The sequence below is a fragment of the Zootoca vivipara genome, chromosome 9 (assembly GCF_965207765.1).
Source record: "Zootoca vivipara chromosome 9, rZooViv2.hap1.1, whole genome shotgun sequence".
NCBI lineage: Eukaryota > Metazoa > Chordata > Lepidosauria > Squamata > Lacertidae > Zootoca > Zootoca vivipara.
In genome coordinates, this window is record NC_142592.1 from 6,932,134 (window position 1) to 6,958,376 (window position 26,243).

A 26,243-nucleotide genomic window follows, 5' to 3' on the forward strand; every position below is an offset into this window, starting at 1 on the left:
AAATGTATTTCTGCACACATGCATGTGACAAATGTACAACTTTAGAAAAAGTTGTGCTTTTGCAAACTATGGTACTCCACAAATCCATTTCTCCAAACATTTTACATCTTACTAAGTACTGTAAAAACCAAGGTTTCTGTTTTTAAAATGGATAAAAGCAAACTCTGAAAAATGTTTGCTCCATGCCTATTCTCTAAACAGGCATGGGGCAATAATTTTTCATCCTGTTCCTTTTTGTTCAAGCCAGAGCAACTTCACATTGTGGCAAGGAAATGTGTAATTCGTTTCCTTCTGGTTTAGAAATGGCCCATAAGAGTGACACTCATAATCTATTTACTAATCTGCATAATCTACCTTGCATCTTGTAGGTAGTGAGAGGTATCATGAAGCCTTCATTAAGGAGAGAGTTTGGGGCAATAAATATATATATATAGTCTCCCCCCAATGCAGTAAAGGGACTAAAACTGCTTAATTTTGGCTATAATGAACCCAGTATTTATTTGACAAGCCAAATTCTAGAATTGCTATAGTGTTGGTGTACTTATTATTACACTAGGAAGAGTCAACTATATATAATGGAAATACTAGTTTCTCAAAAGTAAAATATGAAGCCAAGCAGCTTTAGATCAGAACACTGAAGATTAAAATGCTTCCCACATTTCAGCAAATTTTTTCATCCTGTGGAAAAACAAAAAGCAATTAAAATGTATAATGTGCATACCATTCACTGTTCACGATATACAGTATGAGGCTGAGCAACATACCTTAAATTAGAGAAATTTCCTGCAGGTATTTTGTTTACTCAACATTGCATGCTAAATCTGTTCTGGATTGTGGTCGTTTTATTTTGTGTACTGAATGTTCTTCAAATAATCTTTCCTGTGCCTTTGTTAATGCCACTTATTTCTATCACAGCTCACACGTTCCTAATTTTTCTACAGTAAACATGGCAAGTTTTCTTTAAAGTTCATCGCCTCCAAATGCCATAAATTTCAGTGGGAGAGATTTGAGCATTCACTTAAGTCTCACTGAAAATAGATGCAACTTAATGCTAACTGGATAGTTTGTTCCCAAAAGCTGTAGCAGGGAAATTCCAAACGTCATAGTTGGCATCCGTCTGTCTTGAGAGACAATGGAGTGCGCCTCTGGGGGTGAAATCATACTGCTGTGTTAGCAACACCCAAGTGACCTCCCTGGGGCACAAGCCTGAGCAGTGTGTCTGGAGGTCCTGGGCTGCCCACACAACACCTTATGTGGTCCAAAGGAAACAAGGAGTTGCTGGAAGGAGGCGTACATTCAACTGCCTTAGGGACTCCACTCTGGTTTTGCGTAGCCTTTTCTTCTCCCACAAGATATCCCACAAGGCAGTGGAGGTTTAGGGTCAGTTTTCCCGCACGTAGATGGGCTATCTTCCCAAGTTGACAAGCCCTATCTGTCTCTCACTTCCCTCTACTGTATGTGCAGAAACTGCCTTCTTAACTGTTGGACCCACTGTTGGTGGCGTCCTCTCAATCTGCTGGAGCCTGTCTCCACATGCAGAGGAAGTCCCTAACTCATAGGCTACCCTCACCTTGTTTAGCTGTTCTCGGGGTGTGGCCGCTGTCGCATGCAGACAGCTTGTAGGTCTAGGAGCTGCAGGTGAGAGCTGAGTGCAGGGTGGGGAGCAAAGGTGGACAAAATGCCCCAGAAGGAGCATGATGTGTCCCCTGTCACAGGTACTCCTCCTCCCCTAACACTCCATACACCCCACGCTCATACATACTGTATTCCAATAATGATCTTGGAGGAAGGGCTAACCGGATATTCTGAAAATGTTGACCTACCCAATGAAAAACAGCAAGATTGGCAGAGTAGCTTTAGTTGTCAATGGTTCCAAAGTCCGAAAGCACTAATCGATAAAACATCCGAGTACAATAAGGTTGAACTTCTTACCATTATAAAGCTTCAATCTCTGGGCCTACGTCCATTAGATCTTAGACATTTAAGCCCTATTCAAACATTACAAACATTTGGAAGTGGGACAGATGTACGAGGATGGTAAATGTAGGGAAACAATTCAGAGCCATATTGGTCAATCTAGCCCAGTATGGCATGAGCAACAGAAAAATCTATAATTAAAAAAATTAAGCAGTTGTGTAGCATTCAAGTTTAACTTACACTTTCCCCCTGAACTCCTCTGCTGTCATAATGTCAGTTTCTTTATAAACTTCATCCTGGATACTTAATCCCAAAGATTCAAGTGCTAAAATAGGGGAGAGGAGATGTAAGATGCTTAGAGAAATTGCTGCTGAAGCATACATGACTCTTATAGTCAGAAGCAAAATAAAAAAAAATCCTAGCAGCACCTTAGAGACCAACTAAGTTTGTCATTGGTATGAGCTTTCGTGTGCATGCACATTTCTTCAGATACCTTCAGTGTGCATGCACACGAAAGCTCATACCAATGGCAAACTTAGTTGGTCTCTAAGGTGCTGCTGGAAGGAATTTTTTTATTTTGTTTCGACTACGTCAGACCAACACGGCTATCTACCTGTAACTAGTCTTATAGTCAGTGCATTCTTTTCCATCTTCAGTTCTGCTTAGACCAGGGGTCAGCAAACTTTTTCAGCAGGGGGCCGGTCCACTGTCCCTCAGACCTTGTGGGGGGCCGGACTATATTTTGACAAAAAATATGAACGAATTCCTATGCCCCAAAAGTAACCCAGAGATGCATTTTAAATAAAAGGACACATTCTACTCATGTAAAAACACCAGGCAGGCCCCACAAATAACCCAGAGATGCATTTTAAATAAAAGGACACATTTTATTCTTGTTAAAACATGTTGATTCCCTTACTGTCCGCGGGCCGGATTTAGAAGACTTGGGCCGCATCCGGCCCCTGGGCCTTAGTTTGGGGACCTGTGGCTTAGACCTTACTGATCAGATGTGGATGGGACAAAAACCTCAACCCAGCAAGAAACCTGTACATGCATATATCCACCCCACCACTGCATAAAGTAATGAGAATCATATACTGGATTTATCTAAATGAAGGGGATCCTATGAACTCTCCATTAGATGGGAGGCTGAATGAGGTCAGAGCATAGGTTAGGCAGATCTGACATTCAAACACGTATAGTACAGTATAACTCGCATGCCGTTATCTCCATATAGCAATGAGATATCCCTGTCTTCTCATATCCAGTCTCTTAAAAACAAGGAGGTTTCTTTCAACATACGTTATTCCTGTCAAAAAAGCATGCTTATGAAGGGTGGGGGAGAAAGGAGAGAGAGCTGCTGAAGAAGAACCCAGTACACTTTACTGAGTTTTTTTACAGAGCATTGCTCCCAAATGTTACTTGTTTCCTTTTATCAACATCAGGAACAACTAACAAATTGTAGAAATTTACTCAATAGAAATCTAAAGGGTTTTTTGTTGTTTTACTCACTAAATTTCTGTAAAGATTAGGCTGAGAATAATCTTGAAGCTGTTTTTCTCATGCCTAAACTTGCCACATGTGGCCATAATAACCTATATGAAATGAGATGTTCATTTAAAAAAAAAGGGCTGCTAACCTCCTTTGTACTGTGGTATGGTTATGTAACCTTGGCCTGCAACATCTAGCATTTCAAACATTGCATCCACGTTTGTCTCATCCATAAGATAAGGGAATTCCGTAGAAGTCATTTTTGCATATTTTATCTTTTCCAGTGTCTTTATCAAAAACTCTCTTGGTCTGTCTGTAAGATAAAAACACATACGTGGCTAAAAACACACATACATTCCCACTTCAATGTGTCCTGGTAGATACTCTCACTAAAATGTCTAATGTTTTCTAGGCACTGTGCAAAGGTTAAAAAAAGATGCAGGCCATATCTCCAGACTTTCAGACTAGGATACAAAAAGAAACAGGTATGGGGTTGGAGAGGAAAACATGCAAATGCAGGTACCAAAGCTTGCCAGTTACATAAGGTCTAGGTTGAATGGCCACTAGGTAGTTCTGGAAGAGGAGAACCCAAATGGCAATTTGTCATTACCAAACTGTTGTTGGGAATGTTTCTACTATGGTTCAGAGGCAGCTGGGCATCATTAAGTTGCACTTTTCCTGGGAACTGAAGCACTTACTGTATTTAATCATGATTGGCAAGCCCTTGGTTTTCATGACCATGCCATGGGTTGGGAGAAACAAACTATGATTCCATGTTTGGAGGCACGGAAAAAGCCAAGCACCACAGGCAAGGTGAGAGTGGCAATTGTGGGCAGTGTGCGCTAGCAAACCGCTTGTTCACGGTAAGCCATTTAACCACGGATGCCGGCGACCACAAAGTTCCACTTGTGAAAGAGGGTTTTCCCATCGCATTCCGTAGCACCACTGAGTTTCTTCCAACACGGTTCTGTCTTCACAGGAAATATGCATAAGCTCTCATCCACAAGTCCTTGCCGTTATAGAAAAAGCCCCTAAAACACTTGTCAGCCCATGAACATTGTGAGGGGCTTGGCAACCAGGCCTCAATTCCACATGTTCTCTGCACTTTCATCCTCCCTACTAACTTCTCAACCAACTAAGTGCTGCTGGGGTAGAGGACTGAAATGACTTCCGGTCTGTCGCGGCGGAGAGAAGGACGCAGGGACCTCGCGCGCCGATGTCCCTGGCTTCGCGGAGGGGGGGGAGGTCCGCAGAGCGAGCGGATTCCCCGTAAAAACACCGGGTAGAGAGTCCCGGTGACTCACGCGCCCAGCGGTTGCTCCGTTTTTTTGCGGATCCCCCGCTGCCCGAGAGCTCAATAGAGCGATCGAGAGCCGGCGGGGTGGAACCGCGGGAGCCATTTTGGGCTTTATCTTACCTCCGAGAAGTGAAGCTCCGAGTCCTGACCCGGCAAGCGGCAGATTCTTCCGAACAAATTTGAACTTCCAAAAAAGTAAGTGGAACTGCGATTACAGACTTCAAATTCGTTAATTGGAAAAACAGGAGAGACTCTAAAGAAACGGAAGTCGGTCTCTTCCTAATGGAAAATTGGGAGGCGCTTTAAATAATCTTAAGCTGAACGACAAAAGACATCTGGGACTGTGGACCCGAGAGAAAGAAAGACCTTTTTGAACCCTCTCAACTCCCGAGTCCGGCACCCCTTGTGGTACAGCATTATTAAGGGGGAGAGCGCTTTGGCAGCTGTCAAAAAGCTGTCAAGCTGTCAAAAGACCGGGTGGACTGATTGTACTGTTATAATCGGAAAAATTGGATGAAAATGTGGTAGAACTATTTAATATTGGAGTTAAGAATGGAGTTGTGATTGAGTTAAAAGACAAAGGAAAAGATCAGCCAAAATGGAGTCGACCGTCTGAGAAAGGAATTTTCCAGCACCTCTTTGTTCTCCACCTCCTGTTTGTCTGCGGTCAGGAGAAATATGAAAACAAAGTACTCTCGAGCCTTCCAGGAGGCTGTGCTAAACTATCTACAAACATGGGAGGATATCTACAAGGAACGGCAGCATCCCAATTTACCAGCAGACGAGGATGAAGTCCAAGCCCAGGATTTAGAGGAAAATTTGATTTTGGAGACTGTGGAGACTGAATCTGGATGTCAGGAGGAACAATTAGATGAAAATCTTAAAGAGGACTTGGACTTTAAAAAATATGTTTGGGATGAAGCAAAGCATGGACCTCAAAAGGAAGAAAAGCAGAGCAAGAAAATGAGAAGCAAAGGAATTTGAGGATTGATGGACTTGAAGATCCTGGAGGGGGTGAAATGTGGGATGATGTTAGGGAGGAATGGAAAAGACAGGGGCAGGGGGGGACAAGGGCCTGGAGATGGATATGGGAAAGAATGGGTGTGGGGTGAATATTCTAGTTAAAAGACTTTGTTCTTAGTTTCTGAGAGACGGTTTTTGAAATTTTGGCTTGTTAACGGAAATGCTGATCCAATTGGGGGAAAAGACTTAGGGAGAGGAGATGGAGTCTAAAAATGAATGGAAAAAGTTGTGCTTTCTGGAGGGAACTATAAGAGCGGCTTAGGAAAGAATTTAAGTGAATGTAAATCTTTGTAAGTTAAGTTAGGTTTAGGCAGAAAGCTGTCTACTCTCCTTTCCTTACTCTGAGATACTCAGTGGCAGGGGGTGCTCAGAGGGGTGAGGAGGGGATATAATGGAACCTTGGAAATGCTGTGCCCCACAGGTTCCTCTTGTGGCAGGAGGGGGTCTGTGGGAGGGCAGCATGGAAAAGGAGGAGGGTTGAGTTAACATTATAAGAAAAGGATTTTAAACTGAAATAGAAAACCCGCCATGATTTTAGATTTTGTTTAAGGAAAACCAGGAGGAAGACTATCGAGGAAGTCAGAAGTATAAGGTTAAGGTAATAAGAATTGGGGAGTTAAAACTCTCCCCTATTATGTTTGTATTTGTTAATGTATACTTATGAATGAGCTGGGGGAAACCAATCCTCAGAACTCCTCCACCCCTGTCCTTTCAATGGCAGGGGGGGAAGAGGGGGGAGGAGGGAGGGGGGAGGCTAAACCCAACTTACAATGGACCCCTTTGATTCTCAAAGCACACGGGTTTCACTGGTGGCAGAGGTGAACCAGTGGGTGGAGGGAAAACGAAGGGACAGTGTTATATTGTATGTTTGTGTAGTTTGTTTAGTTTTGTTTGTAAAACCAATAAAAATTATTTTAAAAAAAAATGAAATGACACCCCACCCCCCACCACCTCCCCACCAGGGAAGAATGGGTGAGCTAATATTTTCATCGGGAACAAGCAGAGAAGAAAGACTTGACATCCAGGATCTGCTGCCTGAGTGGATCCTGTCGCCTCACCTTGCCGCATTGGCAGGCCGGCCCTGTTCTTACATTTGCACCTGTGGCAAAATTATCCGTGTCACATGACAGTCAGGAACAAGTGAGCTGTGGATGTTGGTGGTAGGAAAGCAGCACCCGATTTGGGGCAGCGCAAGTGGGTCCCCTGCACAGGGTGCCAAGCCAAGAGGGGAGTACCGTAAATATTATTAACAACACCAAATAATAATAATAATAATATGTGTGTGTAGGAATTATATGTGTGTGTGTGTGTAAACTGGGCATGTGGGTTAGTATCCCCCTCACACCAAAACCGCTTGACCGATTGCGTTCAAATTTGGACACAACGTCACATGCGAATAAGCGAGTGTCCACATACCATTTGCGTACACAGATGACACCCCAGGGCAAGGTAAAACCCCGTTTTGTGGACCTCAAAACTCAGACACCAGACACTGCCGGGCATGCTGGGAAATAGAACCCAGAAGCTGCGTCTCCAAGGGCGGGACAGAGTGCATCCTGAGAAATAGAAGGCCGAACCTGCGTCTCAGCAACCAATATGCTATAACTGCCAGAACGGCCATTCCTCCACAAAGGGCCTCGCCGGGATCCTGCCCCTAGCCACCCACGTCCCAAAACACGTCATCTCAGGTTTTAAGGGAACGGAGCTGGAGACTCCCCTGGGTTTCGTGTGGGGGCAGGATGGGGACGGGATAGCTCAGGTTTGCAGGGAACGGAACTGGGGACCCACAGCAACGCGTGGCAGGGCCAGCTAGTTGTGAATAGTATAATGATTCTTTGGGTGGGTGGGTCAAATACTGTCCTCCCTCCAGCACCATATTTACCTGAGGGGGGCAGAGGTTTGGTGTCTGGCATGGCCAGGGTGAGGCGGGCTTACCTGGCCGGTGATAGAGCAGCAAGGCGCTCAGGTTGTGCAAAAGCTCCGGGATTTTGTGCTGCGCTAGGTAAGCGCGACCCTCCGCTTCGCGGTCCATCGCCGTTGCTAGGAGACCGGAGGGAACGCTCCCGCGGCGGGAGGGGAGGGGCGGGTCACGTGACGAAAAGGCTTGGCGGCGGCGGACCAATAGGAGAAGGTCCTCAAGTTCCACTTAGTAGCGCGTGCTCCGTCCGCTCGGCTGCAGGAAGCAGAGAGCAAGCGGGGCGTGCATGCAAGCGGGAGGCTTACTTCGGAGGAAGCAGCAGTGGGAGAGAAATTCGGAGTTAAGCCTCTCCTGAAGCGGAGACTCCCTCCCTCTCCCTTTTGCCTGCTGAATTTGGGAAGCAACCTCCGCGGCAGTAGAAGAACCAGCTCGATCCAATAACATGAAAGCCTCAGCGGGCGAAAATTAAAATTAAAATTCGCTGCTCGTGTTTTGTGATGCACAGTTAGGACCAGGGTGGAATTGCGTTTTCTCAGGGCTTCCCTACCCTTGCAGCTCCTTTCCCACTCAGCTCCCGTGAGGGAGGTGAAGGCATTGCGAAGAAGCTCAGATGGTTTTGCGGCTGAAGTGGGAAAGAGAACCATGGACACCGCTTTGAGCCCCCTGGAAGAAACAAGTGCCATATACCGGTAAATGTAAACAAAATAAAAATATGGGAAGAATAAGCTCTTGAGTGGGCGGTTTTTCTTTGGTTTCCAAAATTAGAAACACACAAAACTGGACTTAAGCAAAATTGGACCAGGATATAGCTCGGTCGGTGGGAGCATAAGCCTCTTAATCCCAGGGATGCAGGTTCGAGCCCCACGTTCGCCAAAAGATCCCCGCATTGCGCTAGATGACCCTCGTGGTCCCTCCCAAGTATATGATACTATACTTTTTTGGGGGGGGGCGATGCAGCATTTTTGGCTGCCCAGTCAATTTTAACTCTTTCCCGCTCCTATCCGAGCGCAGAGAAGGTTTTCCCCAAAGCCAACCCGGAAGCACAGCCTTCGGGCGCGGGTCTATCGATTTACAGCTCTATCTTGCGGAAGCTCTTGCGTCTAAACGGCGCGCCTCCACGCCACGTGACCCCTCCCCCTTTCCTCGCGCTGCTTCCGCGCCGTCACTGCTGGGTGCTCCGGGCTGCCGACGCGTCGACCTGGAGGCGGCGGAGTGGGCGTGGCTTGAGCCCGGTTCGCCTTCGCGCCCCTCTCAGGGGAGTCGGGGACGGAGACTGCGTGGCACCCGAGGCTCCAACAAAGGCTCTTCTTCAGGTGGCCTTCATGGGTTGGGACGACGGGGAAGGAGGTTGCTGAGATAGCCGGGGTGGGGTGACCGCGTCTGGCCGGGCTCCTTCTGCTTCTCCTTACTAGTTGTTGTGGGGAGGAGGATTGACATGTGTCAGGGGGAGGCAAAGGGGTCGGTGGGTGGGCGGGCTCTAAGGGGTCAGCCGGAGCAGTGCCCCTGTGGTGGTGGCCCAAAGGGCCACAATAAATATGATAATGTGTACCCCTGTAAATCCTCGAATGTGCTTCTAATAGAGAAGTTATGGCAGCCTGTTACTTTATGATGATTTTGCAACACGTGGGCAGAAATACAGCTAATATGCGAATCACAAAGATACAGCTCAAAGCTAGAATATAAGTTGCTACATGGTGCAAATGGCTACAGGTTCCCAACATGCACACTAAAACAGTATAACACAACACGGTGGGAATCAGAACTTAATCAGCAGAAATTGCTAGTGCTTATTGCACATGTGTATTAAACATGAAATGAGGTAATGATGTATATGATTGGTGAAAATTGAAATGCTTTGTTTGAAACTTTATAAATACCACTGCCTGGACCACCAGGCTGGGTTGCAGTTTCGCGGAACGATCCGACTAACTTATTGCTTTGCAATGAACAACATTGGACTCCTGAGTTTCATTGGCATAAACTCAGGAGATAAGCTGTTTTTGGCTTACAACACCCCCACAAGGCCACAACAACATTGCCAGGGCTGTCATCATAACATGGTCAAGTGTGAAGAATGGAAGATGGCAGGGTCCCTGAGGACATACTTCAGACACCAGGCCAACTCTGCCCTACAGAGATAGCTGAAAACAAGATGTGGAGGCTGGCGACGTCAACCCCGCCGTGTGGGAATCCCTTTTCGGCGACCACACAGCGCCTGGAGACCCGCTGTCAGGTTGTGCATCTGTAGCAGTGACCAGAGGAGGAAGGACCGCAGGGAGAAGAATCGCCGTGGTGCACCTGTAACAGTGAAAGCGGACGCCTGAATCTGTCTCAGATGGAAGAAAACATGTCTCACCTGTATTGGACTCTACAGCCATGGCAGGCGCTGTAATTTTGCAATGGTTTGACCTCTCCTGTTGTTTATCGATACAGATGGCTGCTAACGGATGTCCTGCCAAGGGGAAATGGAAAGTCCATCTAATCCAGGGTCCCACTTCCTGCAGCATCCAGCCAGATGTTTCTAGGCAGTGTAATGACCCTGGTTGTCTTCTTCTTTATTTGTTCCTGTTGTCTGGCGTGTTAAGTTATACTGCCTGTGGACATGGAGGTTTCATTCAGCTGTGTTGGCTGCTGTTAGCAATTTTCTGAAATGTAGATAATTTTTCCCCCCTGCAGAGAATACCCAGAGTGGATTACAATGGAGATGGTGCAACCACTTTTGAACAGTGATGCAACTTTGGACCTTCAAGAGGCAAGTGAACTTTCTTTCTTTAACTGTTTCTCAATCTATTTTCTAGGCTTACGTACAGGTGAAACTCGGAAAATTAGAATATCGTCGAAAAGTGCATTTATTTCAGTAATGCAACTTAAAAGGTGAAACCAATATAGGAGATAGATGCATGACATGCAAAGCAAGATATGTCAAGCCTTAAATAGTTACAATAATACAAAAATAAACATCGCTATTACATTTCATTAATTACGGTACATTCTATTTATAATTGACCCGCCTAACAACAAATAATTACAATTACAACAAATAGTTTTATTACTGTCGAATTTCCAAAAGAAAGCATCTGTAAAAATAAAAATAAAAATAAAAAATAAAAAGTTGCATTACTGAAATAAATGCACTTTTCAACGATATTCTAATTTTCCGAGTTTCACCTGTATACAGGTATTTATACTTATAATATTTTTGCATTTCCAATCTGCCCATCCGAAAGCAGATGTAATGGATATTGAAAAACAGTGTTTCATTGCTCCTGAAAGCTGATATAGAAAGGAGGTGGACTCAAACTGTGCCTCTCTATCTCAGCAGGAGACCAACAAAGAGGAAGGGCTAGGAGGAGAAACAGAAGATTCTGAAGAAGCTCAGCTTCTATGGTGGGTGCTCTCAGAGCTCTTCCTGACAACCTATTTATTCAACATTCATCCTGATTTGCATGCTCAAAGCGTATGCAGTGGTTAGGTGCTGTTCAGTCCTTACTGAGCAATCACTGATTTGTTTGAGATGAGGTTATATAGCAATGAGCATTTATCCTGATTTGCTTGGAGGGTGTTAACATGTCTGCCCATTAGTCATTTGTTCACCTCTCACTTTTCATTCTGTTTCTCCATCACTTTCCAAACAGCAAAAGTCTTGAGTTGTTGTTTTTAAGTGGGTTTTTTCATACAAGGACATAAAAGCATTTGCATTATATTAAATGCAAAAGGCATAGTTCTGGTATATGGCTAGGAGCAGATTCCAGTTTTGTGACATTGCAGTAATACTTTTTTTCTCATTGAAAAAAGGCTCTGGAGTAATCTATTCTGAAGAAAATAACCACTCAGATATTTTCCAGCTTCTATTTCCATATTTAATAAAACTTGAGTCTATTAGTATTTTTGTTGAACTGAAGTTCAATTAATATATCTTATTCCAAATGGACTTCACATTTGCTTTGCATACAGGTTAACTCAAACCTTTTTAACTCAGTACTGCAGGTGATCCAAAGATGGAAGCCCTGGATAGCAGAAAAGAGAGAATTCCTAGAGACCCAGAGAGCTGCGATATCCCTTTTTATGTGTCTGAATTTGTGGAAAGGGAGGTTGGAACAGACTACGAGTCATTAAGCAAGCTTGGCAGACTTATTGAACAGCTGTCAGAAAATAAAGCAAAGCTAGAAGAACAGGTGAGTTGCATATGTTTGCTTTTTTAAAGAAGTTCATGAAAAAGCGTACCCTGTTCACAAACCCTGAGCTGTGTTGTCTGTACAAAGGATGGGGAGTATAATCACTGATATAAGGGCTATGTCATGTTCACATATTGGGAATAACAATTTAGTATATTTAAGAATGCAGCCCCAATCTGTCCTGCAACATCTGGGAGGGATTTTTTTTAAAAAAGCAGTTGCACAATTTGGCTTGCATGCAGTGGCGTCGCAACGGGAGCAGGGGGAGGTGCGCCACGGGTGCCATGTCTGCTGGGGTGACAAGAAGGCACCCTGTGGGGGCTTGCGGCAGTGCGAGCAGCCATTGCGCTGCTGCAGCCGCATGTGGAGGATCCTCCATTCGCGGCTGCAGCCACCAGCAGAGGATCCCGGCGCCAGCGGCAAAACGCTATGTACAGCGCACGTGCGCTGCTACACGCATGCACTGTACGTAGTGACGCCGAACATGCGCAGTACATAGCGGTTTGTTGGTGCCGCCGCTCCAGCACCGTACAGACGGTGCTAGGATCCCTATGTCGCCGCTACAGCCGCGAACAGAGCATCTTCCGTTTGTGGCTGCAACCGCAAGCAGAGGATCCCAGCACCGTCTGTACGGCGCTGGAGTGGCACCGCCGGCAAACCTTTATGTACAGCACATGTGCGGCATTGCTATGTACCGTGCATGCGTTGTATGTAGCGAAGCTGCACATGCGCCCTACGTAGCGACGCCCCGCCCCGGGTGTCACAACGCCTTCGTTCGCCCCTGCTTGCATGTGTTGTAGATCATATTGAAACATCATGTCCTATGCATGGATGGAATGCAGAATGGACACAATCCCATTCTGCCGATTAGTTGGAGACCCATGCAGTTAGACCAGGCATCCCCAAACTGCGGCCCTCCAGATGTTTTGGCCTACAACTCCCATGATCCCTAGCTAACAGGACCAGTGGTTGGGGAAGATGGGAATTGTAGCCCAAAACATCTGGAGGGCCGAAGTTTGGGGATGCCTGAGTTAGACCATTCGTTGCAATTTGCATCTTCACCAGATGTTCTTCCATTTATACATGCTTTCTATATCTCCTATGCTGTAGGTATCAGCCCCTTGTTTACTTCTGTGGTTTCATATCTTTAATACAGTTGCTATATTCCTTCTTTTATGACAGTTATTGAGCTTACATAAATGAGAACATGCTATTAATAATGAATCAATTACATTTGTTTCAGGGGAGGTGATATGGGAACTAGAGAATCTTTGGCCAGAGTCCAAAGCAGACTTAAAGGCTGTTGGGTTTTTTATTTTCTAGCAACGTCATCATTGCATTTCATTCCAGTTTTAGGTTGTTCAGGTTATTCGTGCATATCCGAGAGTTGGTTCCACTGAACGCAGTGGCCTAGTCCTTATGTCATATTAAACCATAGTTTAAAACAATCTAAGGTTTCATTGTAAATAGGTAGCGCTCATTTACATTAAATTCCTGCATTGCTTCTCCATGGATAAAACAAGCCAGTCTCAGCGGCGTAGCTAGCCACCTGGCTGCCCGGGGCGGCAAACCCAAAGGCACGCTGCCGGAGGGCGGGGTGTCCATCACGTGCGTGCGTTGCACGTCACGACGCATGGTGCATACATCACGACGTATGTGGCGTGCGGCGCATGCACGCACAGGAGCCATGCAACGCAGCCCCGCGGCAAACCCCGCGAGCAAGCCGCGGAGTGGGGCAGTCTCGGTTGCATTGGGGCTTCTCCTCCATGGCGGTGGCCGTGTCACATTACACAGCAGCAGCAGCGGCCATAGGAGGTGGTCAGCCCCGTCCAGTCTGCTGCCCGGGGTGGCGCGCCCCCGCCCCACTATTACTATGCCACTGGCCAGTCTTCTAGTTTGTTTCTCTCCACACAAACCATGAGTGGTTGCTAAGACTGGCTCTGACCATTGGCCATGCTAGCTGGGCTGTTGGGTGTGGAAGACTGCAACATCTGGAGATTCACAGGCTCCCCATCTCTGTTATAGATGGTCAGAGGTATGAGGAGGCTGGGATTAACTCAGTCAGTAGAGCAGGCACCCCCAAACTGCGGCCCTCCAGATGTTTTGGCCTACAACTCCCATGATCCCTAGCTAACAGGACCAGTGGTCAGGGATGATGGGGATTGAAGTCCAAAACATCTGGAGGGCCGAAGTTTGGGAATGCCTGCAGTAGAGCATGAGGCTCTTAATTTCAGGGTCGTGGGTTTGAGCCCCATGTTGGGCAAACGATTCCTTCATTGCAGGGGGTTGGACTAGATGACCCTCATGGTCCCTTCCAACTCTACAATTCTATGATTCTATGAGGTCTAGTATAGTCTTACAACTGAAATGAGGATTTAGGGATTGACCTGTTAAATTGCATGCTTCTCTTGCCTTTTTCCTCTTCCTTATGAAGTTCTCTCCAGTCCTCTCTCTTTGGGTTTGCTGTTACCTGTTCCCAGGGAAAGAAGAGAGAAGCAGTTTGTGTACAATCAAATCCCATGTTGCCCTTATTACGTCTTAAGCCTTAGTTTCAGTTATTTGTCTGAACTGGACGAAGTCAGCTACATATGTGTTCCTCTGCCACATAACAGAAATGTCCTACAGGGATGCCTGTTGCCTCTTTTTAACATATAGGTGCTTACAGTTTCGTCTGAAGTTCCTAAAAGAATTCAGAAGGCCTTACAGAATGCAGAAGACTCTAAAAAGTCTCTCAACCAGCTTCTAGAGAAGGAAAGCCTGTTGTACGGTTCAATTAATAATCACTTGATGACATCCAAGCCATGGATGGAGGATCTCGGTGTACTGATAAGTCAGATAAAAGAAGTTGAAAGGCACCTGGCTTATTTAAAATGGATTTCACAAATAGAGGAGTTAAGGTAAATAGTACTGTACCTCACCTTATATGTTTTGGGCATGATGAAATATTTAGAGTCTCCAAATATTTTGAATTGTTTTTATGTGTTGCATTATATCTTATCGATTTGCTTTGATACTTTTTTTGATAAAGCAACTATAATAATAATAATTACATACATGCCTTGAAACAATTAAACTTTAAAATTAAAGCTGCAATCCTATTGGTTACTGTGTGACGCAGAAAGGGTATATGACTGAATCAAGAGCCCTATGTTCCCTCCCAAATAGCTGATTGGTAGAATTCTTCTGTTTTTGAAAGGACTCTGTGTTGGATCACAGGAGTTATGTGCTCCGCATTTGCATATGCTATTTCCCATCCAAAAGGATCGTAGCTATGGGCCCATTGTTTTATTTAGGTATTTTTGTGCATGTGTGCGGACTTTTTTTTTTTAGTTTGCAAGCTTATTTGAACAAGCTAAAAATGGTTAACACGTTCCAGATTTATTTGGTTTAAATAATTAAAATCTCCATATCCATTGTAAATATTAATTTCCTACAGAACAAAATAGGAATATGTGGGGCCTTCAGTTGGGTGGGGCAAGATAATCAAAATAGTTAAAAGATGTGGTGGTGCATCTGAATTTTTATAGTTTATCTAAATAGCTTGCCATGTATCTTAGGTTGAGGTTTTAAACATTTTTAGCCTGATATTCTCTTGGTGTCCTGATATGCAGAAATCAGCAGCTGAAGTTTCTTACAGATGAGCACTGATACCTGCTTATCCCTGCAGATCCTATTGGTGGATATTAACTTTTCTGTTCTGTTGTTTTGGTGAGAGGGTTCAGACAGATTTCTAAGACTTAGATTTCTTTACATGTTTTTAAGTGTAATTTTGTAGTGGTATTTGTTCAACTCCTCTGTTTACAAACATGTCAGTTGGCCATCTGATAAGGCTCACACCAGCAACTGTAATATTAAGCACTTCATAAATAATTGTAAAATCAAGCAAGATCTTTTCACATTAGCCTGCTCATTTTTTTCTTTTCTAGCGACAACATTCAGCAATATCTCATGACTAACAATGTGCCAGAGGCTGCTACAACTCTAGCAGCCATGGCTGAAGTTGATATCAAGCTTCAGGAGTCGTCTTGTTCTCATCTTCTTACTTTTGTAAGATCCACTGTTCAATTCTGGCACAAGATCCTGAAGGATAAATTGTCAAGGTAGGAATATGGAATAATTCCTTCAATTTTGTTTTGCATTACTAAATCAAAGTAATTTTTATATGTTCTTCTGTTGCAGTGATTTTGAGGAGACTTTAAATCATCTTCATTGGCCATTTGTTGGACCAACACAATCCCAGCCATTCGGTTTGGCTACAGCGCCAGCCAACACCCAAGAGATATACACGAACTTTGAGACACTCTTTTCTCAGCTTCTGAAACTACAAACTTCGTATCCTTGGAAAAACCAAGATTGCGTTGTGCTAAATGAATTACTATGGCATGCTAGTTTTGCCGCTAACAGGGAAAACAAAAACAAAATGGCCTGGCATGCTCTTGTGCCTTGATCTGCAGAAATCAGCAGGTGAAGATTTTCACAACATGGAGATATGCATTGCCACCGCCGTGCAACTGCAGATCAAGAGGCAGACGTTAAGGATGGGATCCAGACCAAGTTTGGTCCCATCAGAATCAAGAGTAAAAAATTAGTCATGTCTAAGTCTCGTAGTGTGACTTAACTTGTAATGAATCCAACCAAATTGTCAGAAGTCAAGAATTCTGTGTTTATTTTTAAAAGTTTGGACCAAGAGAAGTTTGAGCAGAGTTTCATTTCTACATGGGGATTTTATTTATTACGCAGTGCACACTGTTGACCACCCTGTGAAGCGGTTCCTGAGGGTTATGGGGATCCTCCAGAACTGTGTGGGCTATGGGGCAGGTGAGCTGTAGCTAATATAAATCAATGCTTCTTGTCTTAGCAAAGTGACCTAATAAACGCAAATGGAGTCCAGAGAGATAAGTCCTGATGACACTTTGCTAAGCAAACTGAACAAAAACAGGGTATAATTTGAGGAGGAGTGAAGAGAGAGGATTTGTCTTTCATTTTGTACCCTGTAGATAGCAGGGAGACGTACAACCAGACATACAGAGGGAAACCTCCCTCAGAACATAACCAGTCAGAGCATGTGCTACCTCACTGAAGATCACACTACTCTGCCTGCTTATCATGATCCCTTCCAACATTTTTCTCACTCAGGGTGTGGTCCAGAGATCTATATGCCTGTATCTGTATCAATGAGACATTTAACTTTGACTCTTAAAAATCTCAGAGACGAACTATTAACCAAACCAAAACAGCTTCCAGAAAAATACATTCTTCCTCCATCTCCACCTATCATACTACCTATGCAGATCATGCTGGCTCCTCTTCAGAAAAGATTCAAGTATCATTTCACAGGAAACAGACAAACAAATATGCTGAGCAAGGTAGGGTGATGGTGTTGTACAAAATTACTGTCTTAAATAGAACATTCTAAAAGATATATGAAGGAAGGTGGAGGGTGGAATAGGATGTGCATATGTGCCTCTCAAAATTTACTAGTCCTTCCATCCATTTTCAGCCTTCATTTAGAATACAACCTTTAGCTCTCTAGATGTTGCTGGACTCCCAACTCCCATGTGCCCCAGTCAGCATGGCTAATGGTTAGGGACGATGGGAGTTGTAGTCAAAAATGCAACAGGTCACAAATTCCCCATCCCTGCTCTTGCTCTTTTAACTCACACAGCTGCAACAGCAAAAATATGCAGACAACGTCTTATCAGTCAGAAGTAAACCTCTTCCTGCATTACATTGGGAAGATTGGCATGTAGTTGGCATTTTGTGCATCTTTTAAAATGTAAGAAATAATGCCTGATTTTAGTAACAACTTTAAATGAACTCTAGACATCTTGTAAACATATTGAACTAACTTGTTCTAGGTTTCTGCTGCTTTGGATTGATTCCCAATGTTCTCCATTCTCCCAGTTTCCAGAAAGGTAGCTGTGTTGGTCTGTTGTAACAAAAACAACAAAGTGCCACAAGAGTTCATTGTTTATATCCCTTCTATTGGCCTGTGACTTGGGTAGTCTGTTTCCTATACAGTGGTGCCTCGCTTAACGAATGCCCTGCTTAACGAAATTTCCGCTTAACGAAAGGATTTTTCGAGTGGAGGTTGCCTCGCTAGACGAATGCGTTTTACGAAAAATTTGTCTAGCGAATCGCGGTTTCCCATAGGAATGCATTGAAATTCAATTAATGCGTTCCTATGGGCAAAAAAAAAAATCGGAAAAAATTCAATGCATTCCTATGGGATTCGCTAGACGAATTTTTCGCTATAAGAAAAGACCTGTGGAACGAATTAATTTTGTCTAGCGAGGCACCACTGTATCTTTTAAGGAAATTCTTGTCTGTACTGCAGCACACACCTATAGCAAGCACATGTTCTGCTTATCAAACTCTTTTTGGTTAAGCACTTTCCTTGCCAAGCACAAACCACTTAATTTCTGGGAATATAAAAAGCAGTGGCGAGGGCTGCTAGAGGGGAACTGGGCCAACAGACTAAGGTGATGTATGATGCTCTGATCAGACTAGGTTGCATCTTTGACCTAACAACCGATACTGTGAATTCTTCTTATTTCTCAAAAGCCTGAATGGTACCTAACCCAAGTACTCATGTGGATAGGAAATCATGCTAAGTTTCTTGAAGACAAAATCCAACCAGCGTTGGACAAGGCAGGTGTATCGGTGAATGCAAAGGTAAGCATGTCTGTATATTCTTAACATACTGATAACCATGAAATTATACATCCAGCACAGGATGGGCAGAAGATTGACTGGAAACAACTGTTTTAATGGGTGTTTTCTACTTGATCAGCAAGTATTTCTGACTCCCACTTTATCATTGGCAGCAGCAAGAAAGTGACACATGAAGACTATTGAAATTAAGAAAGATGGGGGGGGGCAGGATACTCAAGTTGAAAGGACTGTGAGAAAATGTTCTAGGCTCAGGATTTTTTTATTTCTAAATGTCTCTTTTGCACGTGGGTGGTGGGGCATTGATTAAAAAAAAGTAGATTCCACCAGCCTGAAGTTTAACCATTTCCGATACAAATGCAGTTGCCATCTGAATTGATCTCTTCGTTTCTTCTTAAGCTGGAATTTTCCCGAGCTTTGGTGATGCTGATACTTGAGAAGCTGGCTGCTGATATCCCTTGCTTGTTGTATGACGACAACCTCTTTTGTCACCTGGTGGACGAGGTGCTTCTGTTTGAGAGAGAGCTGCACAGCGTCCATGGGTATCTCAGCAGCCTCCCCAGCTGCATGCACATTCTATCAGAAGAAACCTGTTTTCAAAGATGGTTAACTGTGGAGAGAAAATGTAAGATACTATGGGGAGATCCGACTTGGTTGAAAACCGGTCCTGGAGAAATTGGGTGTTTGGGGAGGGGGGACCATTCCAAGCTCACCTACCTTGGGGGGAATAGCTGTTTTAAATCTGAACAAGTCTTGGAACTAGAGTTGTGCTCTAAATGTTTGCACTTGGGATGGAATTTACGGCGTACGTGGTTTTCTGCAGAGGCTCATGATTGTAAGAAACACAGTCCATGCTGCTGCTCCTAAAGGTGTCAGGCTTTTGGTGGGGAGAGGTCTATGGATCTGTCTGAAAATAATCCTGATGCACAGCAAAGGATATAGCTTGTTTCCTAATCAGGAGGCCTACTTGATAGCCGCTAGAGGGCTATCCCAGGAATATTAGTTGTCAAACATAGCATGGCAGAACCAACTTTACTGGGAGAGGGTTAAGATGCCAATATCCATGAATTAAGGCAGTCTGCTAGATTTTTAGCCATTGAGACTATTGAGATATGCTTCTAGGATATGGCTGAGCTTGCCAAAGGCACACTGCTCTAACATCTGAGCTCTTCAGAGCTTTTTATCTACTGCAAAGCAAATCCATGGCAAAGAAAGTAGAGGTAAGAACAGACTGTACCACCAGAGATCAGGCAGTACTGTATTTGCTTTCCATGTCAGATTCAACTTATTTCTGCTTGAATAGTACTCCTTTTGCTATTGTTCTTGTTCCTTTTATTGTTCAGAAGACTTTAAAGTAGAGAAGAAACCACAATAGCAAAAGCAACCTGGGAAAGGATGCTAATTACCCCCTTATTACAGTTTATCGTAAAATTGAAGATCAGGTCAATAAGAAGTTGATTTTGTAAAACCTATGAAATTTGAATAAACAACTGTAAAAATGTGGCACTAGGAAGTGTTAAGCTTTACTTTGGCCAATACTTGCATAAAGATAATAGTGTTTGTCAGTTTTGTAAGGGATTTTAACAGTTGGTATAAGAGAACCCATCTGATTCCAGGGCATTATTGATAAACGTGCTCTCTTATTGGGTTCATATTGGTTGTTTTAGCTGTTACTCAGGTTCGTTCAGTTAACTCCTTTAGTTGAAGCAGCATCTTACCTTTGATTCAAAATTGCCATATTTGATATGTTTTTCCCCTGTCCCAAATTTCATTTTAAAAAGGAACAATTTATTCCCCTCTTGAAATAAAATTTGAAATAATAAGGTAACTAAGTTATTTTATTTTAACTAAGGTAACTATTTAAATATTTAAGTTCTTCATTGGTTTTATGTGCCTGGCAGTTGCTCTTCAAAAGATGGACTCGATGCTTTCATCTGAAGCTGCCTGGATATCACAGTATAAAGACATTACAGATGTAGATGAAATGAAAGTCCCAGACTGTGCTGAAACTTTTATGACTCTGCTACTGGTTATCACAGGTAATTATAACATTTCTGGCATTGGGTTTTAGTTCTTGAATAATTCAAGAACTGTATTGCAATCAACAAGGAGATCAACATCCTATCAGTGGCTACAGTTGTCACCAAATAATAATAATAATAATAATAATAATAATAATAATAATAATAATAAATTTATTATTTCTACCCCACCCATCTGGCTGGGTTTCCCCAGCCACTCTGGGCGGCTTTCAACAGAACCTTAAAAAACAGAATAAAACTTCAAACATTAAAAACTTCCCTAAACAGGGCTGCCTTCAGGTGTCTTCTAAAAGTCAGTTGTTAATTTCCTTGACATCTGATGGAAGGGTGTTCCACGGGGCAGGTGCCACGACCGAGAAGGCCCTCTGCCTGGTTCCCTGAAACTTCACTGCTCACAGTGAGGGAACTGCCAGAAGGCCCTCAGTGCTGGACCTCAGCGTCCGGGCTGAATGATGGGGGTGGAGACGCTCCCTCAGGTATACTGGGCCGAGGCCATTTAGGGCTTTAAAGGAATAAGAGTTGGAAATTGGAATTGCATTTGCATTGGAACAAATCAGTGTAGTTTCTGTTCATTCGTCTTTCCATCAGTGAATAATTCACAAGGTAGTCATGGCACTGTCAATACTAACAGCATGGATATGTTGGGCAATTACCGCTGGGATAATGTACCTTTAAAAAAGAAAAACAATCTTAAGAATACTCAGAAACCTAAAAGAGACCAAACATTGCTAATAATTATAGTATGGATTTTGAGTGTACGGTAAGCAGGTATCTTCTGCTTTGAGTAGCATGGAGCAGCATCAGTGGAGTTAATTCAGAGGAAGTTAATTGCCCTTTCCATCATTATCTTATGCATATCCCATTGATTTGACTCCCACTCAACTGTGTGTAGTATTTCAGGCTAAGGCCTGCTGAAATCAGTGGGGAAAAGTTACGTCATTGTTAACTTCAGGTCCATTGAAACCATGGTGGCTAACGTCCTCTCAATCCAGCCTAATGTGTTTTAGGTTGATACCCCTATTTTACTAAGTTAGTTAGCAATCAGCGTTGAGCCACAGTGGCATAGAACAACAGGCAAATGCCATTAGGGGAATGAAACGTGGCCTTTGTGTGTCTACGGAACAAGTTCCCAGCCTGTCTTGTATCCATTAAAAATGCTCTTTCTGTGGGACAGCAGAGGCTATGAAAAGGAGGCAAAAGTGTTAAATGCCATAGCGCGAAGCATTGAGTACATTAATAAACTACTTTTTGTAACACCGTTCCCGTTCCTTAAACAGCGCCAGTTAAGTCTGTGATGAAATCTTGGACGGTAGGTGCTTTCTAACAAAAGAGAGCCTTTAAAAATATGAAATAATTTACCAAACTCCTTGTAATGTGTTCTGCATAGATAGGTATAAACACCTTCCTGCAGCTGCTCGAAAGCTGCAGTTCCTAGAGTTGCAGAAGGAGTTGGTGGACGACTTCAGGATACGGCTAACTCAAGTTATGAAGGAAGAGACCAGAGTGCCTTTAGCCTTTCGCTACTGCGCCATCCTCAATGCTGTGAACTACATAGCAACAGTCCTGGCAGATTGGGCGGACAACGTTGTAAGTGATGCTCGTTTTACATAACTACAGTTGCTCTTTGTGGATTGTCAAAAACTTAATTTTAAACGTATTTTGTTGCACAACTGCCACTATTTCTTCACAGTATAGAATTGCCTTTCACTTGCACTGGTAGAATTCAAAGTTCAGGGGATCAGATTTTGGCCATTTTAAGGTGCCACATTGTTGGGAGGTATCTATGCTCAAGCAGCCCTCAAATGTATAAAAATTCTGGGCGGCAGTGCGTAAAGCAGGGTCTTCATGTCTCTCTAGTTCTTTTTGCAGCTTCAGCAGGCGGCACTGGAAGTTTGTGCTGATAGCAATGCACTCAATAAGCTGCAGCTAGGACAACTGGCTTCTATGGAAAGCTCCGTATTTGACGACATGATCAACCTCCTGGAGCGACTAAAGCATGACATGCTGACTCGTCAGGTGGACCATGTCTTCAGAGAGATCAAGGATGCTGCCAGGATGTACAAAAAGGAAAGGTAATACTTTGCTGAACACATTTTGATTTGTATACAGTTGGAACGGAGTGGAGGGGAATTTCAAAAAACGTATAGCCTGCGTTCTTCTTCCCACAATATGGTATGCCATTACCTTGTTTTATAAAACCTGATGCTGCAGAATTAATCTGACAGGATACAGATATCTGAAAGGAATGATCTGGGTGACTATTTTGAGGGAGAACAGCCATCAAGAAATTATATTCCGTGCCTGTTGTGAGATTAATCAATCGGCTGTTTTATCGTGCCATAAAAAACACTTGTTTTATTGTGCCACGAAAAATACTTCAGGATGTAGTAACAATTTTTGCCATTTAGAGAACCCAGTTTTGTCACCTGAATACTCGGGATGACGACCTTAGAGTAATTCTTCCAGTTCCAGAGTAGTTGTGCGGATTGACCCAGTAGTGTTACAGCTTTGGAACACAGAATTGCTTTCAAAAACTGTCTTAATGTTCAAGATGGTTAAATAAAGCCATGTTTGTTTTTATTTTAAGACTCCACTATGATTCCACTTTGTTTTATTGTATATCATATCATATCACAGAGTTTGAAGGGACCCCTGAGGATCATCTAGTCCAACCCGCTGCAGTTCAGGAACATACAGCTGTCCCATTCGGGGATTGAACCTGCAACCTTGGCATTATCAGCGCCATGCTCTAACCAACTGAGCTATCCAGGATGGATACCAGTCACTGTGGTTTTGGGATCTAGTAATGAGTGTATTAAAATTCATTCCTCCCCCTTGTCCCACCCTACTGCCAAGGATGATGTTGCAGCAGTCCCATCACTGACTGGGGCCAATGGGAGTTGGACTCCAGCAACATCACAGGTCACAGGTTCACCATCCCTGTGCAATGGAGAGAGATTCCTAATGCCAGTGGCAAAATGCAAAGACAATATACTGGTTGTGTCCCTTAGACATTAACAGGTGTGTTTCTGGACTCTCTGCTCCTTGAGAGCTTTGAACTGGAATGTCAGGGATGGAAGCTGGGCTCTGCCATTGAGCGAGATGTGGTCCCCTTCCACATCTGTCAAGATAACGGGCTCATCTAGAATCACAAACGGAAACAGATCTCATGAAGTGTTTTGTAAACTCCCAAGCAAACTTTGAGTTGGGTGCTGTTAGCTTTCCTTTGCAGCGATGATTTTCTGCTTCTTTCAGGTGGCTGTCTTTGCCCTCCCAGTCAGAACAGGCCGTGATGTCTTTGTCAGCCACTGCCTGCCCACTGCTAATGACCTTGAGAGACCAGCTCCTACAACTAGAGCAGCAGCTTTGCTACTCGTTGTTCAAAATCTTCTGGCAACTGCTTGCAGAGAAGGTGGACTTGTTTATCTATCAGGAAGTAAGTGTCTGTCCTGGGTGACTAGGGCTGTAAAGATAAATATGCCAGAAATGTTCCCTATGACCTGCCTGTTATTTGTATGCTGTGTACAGATAATTCTGGCCAATCACTTTAATGAAGGAGGAGCAGCGCAGCTGCAGTTCGACATGACCAGGAATCTTTTCCCTTTGTTCTCACATTACTGCAAGCGGCCAGAGAATTATTTCAAACAGTAAGTAAAGCATATCTCACTTTCTAGTTTACTTCAAAACTTGTATATTGGGGGGGGGGGAATAGAGAAGGAATTGCAGGGAACCTCTTCCTCCTACCCTTTTGTTATAAACACTTTTCTGAGAAAGGGTATGAGAGAGATTCATCCCCTTTAAGAGTTTTAATAAAAATGTAGACTTCTGCTAACAGGCATGTCCAACAGGTAGATCGTGATCTACCGGTAGATCACTGAATGTCTGCAGTAGATCACTGGTAGATCATTGGCTCCCCCCAAAGAAGCTGAACAACTGTGGCTCCCCTAAGAAAAGCTCAACATTTTACCTCCTCCCTGAAAAAACTCAACAACTTTGACCTGAACCCCAAAAAGGGGGGTAGATCACTGCCAGTTTTTAACTCTGTGAGTAGATCGCTGTCTCTTGAGAGTTGGCCACCCCTGTGCTAGCATTTACAGTAAAAGGTAAAGGTAAAGGGACCCCTGACCATTATGTCCAGTCGTGACCGACTCTGGGGTTGCGCGCTCATCTCGCATTATTGGCCGAGGGAGCCGGTGTATAGCTTCCAGGTCATGTGGCCAGCATGACAAAGCCGCTTCCGGCAAACCAGAGCAGCACATGGAAACGCCGTTTACCTTCCCGCTGTAGCGGTTCCTATTTATCTACTTGCATTTTGACGTGCTTTCGAACTGCTAGGTTGGCAGGAGCTGGGACCAAGCAACGGGAGCTCACCCCGTCACAGGGATTTGAACCGCCAACCTTCTGATCAGCAAGCCCTAGGCTCAGTGGTTTAACCGTTGGTTATATTGCAATTTTATGTTGTGAACTGCCATGAGATCTACAGGTTTATGGCAATTAGTTAGTTAGTTAGTTAGTTAGTTAGATAGATAAGCAAGCAAGCATATAAAGACCACTACTTAATAATTTTACATCACTGTTGGGGAATAATTATGTTTAAGGCGCAAAAGCATAAGATAAGATGGGTCCCCTCCCCTGTTTTGTACAAAACAGTGAACTTATCATTTACAGGCTGAGGTATTTAGTGAGATATTTGTCACTTAAAGAAAAAAAAACCTGATATAGCATGAAGATCTGTTGTTCTGATTTCTGTTTTAAATGTGGTTTGTCATGTGGCAGGATGGGCTGCTATATAAGCAACAAGTCTAAAGTTCCCCTCCAAGCATTTGCATAGCTCCCTGGGTTTTCCCGTTCTGAAATGAGGACTTTCTCGTTTTCTTTTGCAGCATAAAGGAGGCCTGTATTGTGCTGAATTTAAATGTTGGCTCAGCCCTACTTTTAAAGGATGTGCTTCACTCAGCCACTGAAAACAGAACTGAAACCGTCCTCAATTCAAGTCAGCCCACAGCAATGGCGGCATTAAATGAACTTGGAATTTACAAGTTAGCTCAGCAAGATGTCGAGATTCTTCTTAATTTGAGAGCAAACTGGCCTAACACTGGGAAATAAGCAAATAGAATGAAGAGAGATTAATCACCGTTGCACTCTGTGAAAAACAAAGCCAACTTTATCAATGCTCCTACTTTTCTCTGTGCTAAACTAACTTTTTCAGTGAAGATGAAAGAGCTGTATACATGCCACAGTTTCGTGTTGGGTACAGATCAGCAAGTATTATAATTGAACAATATGTTCAGCTGGAATATATTCTTGTCTAACACCAGTGTGACAAATACAGTTTTCTCAGCTGACTTTCTGTGGTAATCAAGTAAAGTTATTTTCATTACAGGGCATATTCTAATACATCCCCTGTACACAAGCAACAAAGCCCTTACAGGAACAGATTGTCTCTTAATCTCAAGGTTGTGGATTGGAACCCTACATAGGGCAAAAGATTAATGCACTGCAGAGGGTTGGACTAGATCCTTGTGCTCCCTTCAAACTCTACAATTCTATGATTCTATTCTAGGATCCTTCTAGGAGTTGGTGGGAACTGCATTTTATGAGCTAACCTGAGCTGTTTCCCCTTGCTGGCTGGTCAGTCACACAGAATCCTGTAAGTTTGGCTGGATTGTTGCTAGGGTTTCCCAACAACTCTTTGCAAGGGCTCTGAG

The 26,243-nt window shown here is 43.7% G+C and overlaps 2 protein-coding genes across 6 annotated transcripts; one reads left to right on the forward strand and one right to left on the reverse strand.

Moving 5' to 3' along the window:
* Positions 1–472: 472 nt before the first annotated feature.
* EFCAB10 (EF-hand calcium binding domain 10) lies at positions 473–7,907 on the reverse strand. Its single transcript, XM_035127717.3, has 4 exons — positions 7,664–7,907; positions 3,557–3,721; positions 2,158–2,242; positions 473–678 (listed from the first exon to the last, which is right to left on the reverse strand). The coding sequence occupies exons 1-4, from the start codon at positions 7,758–7,760 to the stop codon at positions 642–644; spliced, it is 384 nt and encodes a 127-aa protein (XP_034983608.2). The 5' UTR covers positions 7,761–7,907; the 3' UTR covers positions 473–641.
* Positions 7,908–8,783: 876 nt separating this feature from the next.
* RINT1 (RAD50 interactor 1) lies at positions 8,784–25,880 on the forward strand. 5 transcript variants are annotated; one of them, XM_088676685.1, is made up of 16 exons: positions 8,788–8,959; positions 10,323–10,398; positions 10,966–11,033; positions 11,626–11,821; positions 14,477–14,718; positions 15,748–15,921; positions 16,001–16,153; positions 17,031–17,187; positions 18,386–18,496; positions 18,893–19,118; positions 20,395–20,532; positions 21,923–22,122; positions 22,393–22,607; positions 23,791–23,971; positions 24,064–24,182; positions 25,419–25,880. In XM_088676685.1, the coding sequence occupies exons 2-16, from the start codon at positions 10,345–10,347 to the stop codon at positions 25,639–25,641; spliced, it is 2,457 nt and encodes an 818-aa protein (XP_088532811.1). In that variant the 5' UTR covers positions 8,788–8,959; positions 10,323–10,344; the 3' UTR covers positions 25,642–25,880. The 5 variants fall into 5 exon arrangements, with proteins under 5 accessions (XP_034982452.2, XP_088532811.1, XP_034982451.2 ...); XM_035126560.3 differs by having other exon boundaries at positions 10,969–11,033; XM_060279550.2 differs by having other exon boundaries at positions 8,842–8,959; positions 10,969–11,033; positions 11,634–11,821.
* The last annotated feature ends 363 nt before the right edge of the window (positions 25,881–26,243 follow it).

Excerpts from the sequence above, each read along its gene's own strand:
- EFCAB10 (XM_035127717.3), bottom strand. The coding sequence starts at position 7,760 with ATGGACCGCGAAGCGGAGGGTCGCGCTTACCTAGCGCAGCACAAAATC. Across the intron at positions 3,722-7,663 it reads GCTGCTCTATCACCGGCCAG|ACAGACCAAGAGAGTTTTTG; the intron begins GTAAGCCCGCCT and ends TTTATCTTACAG. Across the intron at positions 679-2,157 it reads GAGGAGTTCAGGGGGAAAGT|GATGAAAAAATTTGCTGAAA; the intron begins GTAAGTTAAACT and ends GTTTTTCCACAG.
- RINT1 (XM_088676685.1), top strand. The coding sequence starts at position 10,345 with ATGGAGATGGTGCAACCACTTTTGAACAGTGATGCAACTTTGGACCTT. Across the intron at positions 17,188-18,385 it reads AAACAAATATGCTGAGCAAG|CCTGAATGGTACCTAACCCA; the intron begins GTAGGGTGATGG and ends ATTTCTCAAAAG. Across the intron at positions 24,183-25,418 it reads CCAGAGAATTATTTCAAACA|CATAAAGGAGGCCTGTATTG; the intron begins GTAAGTAAAGCA and ends TTTCTTTTGCAG.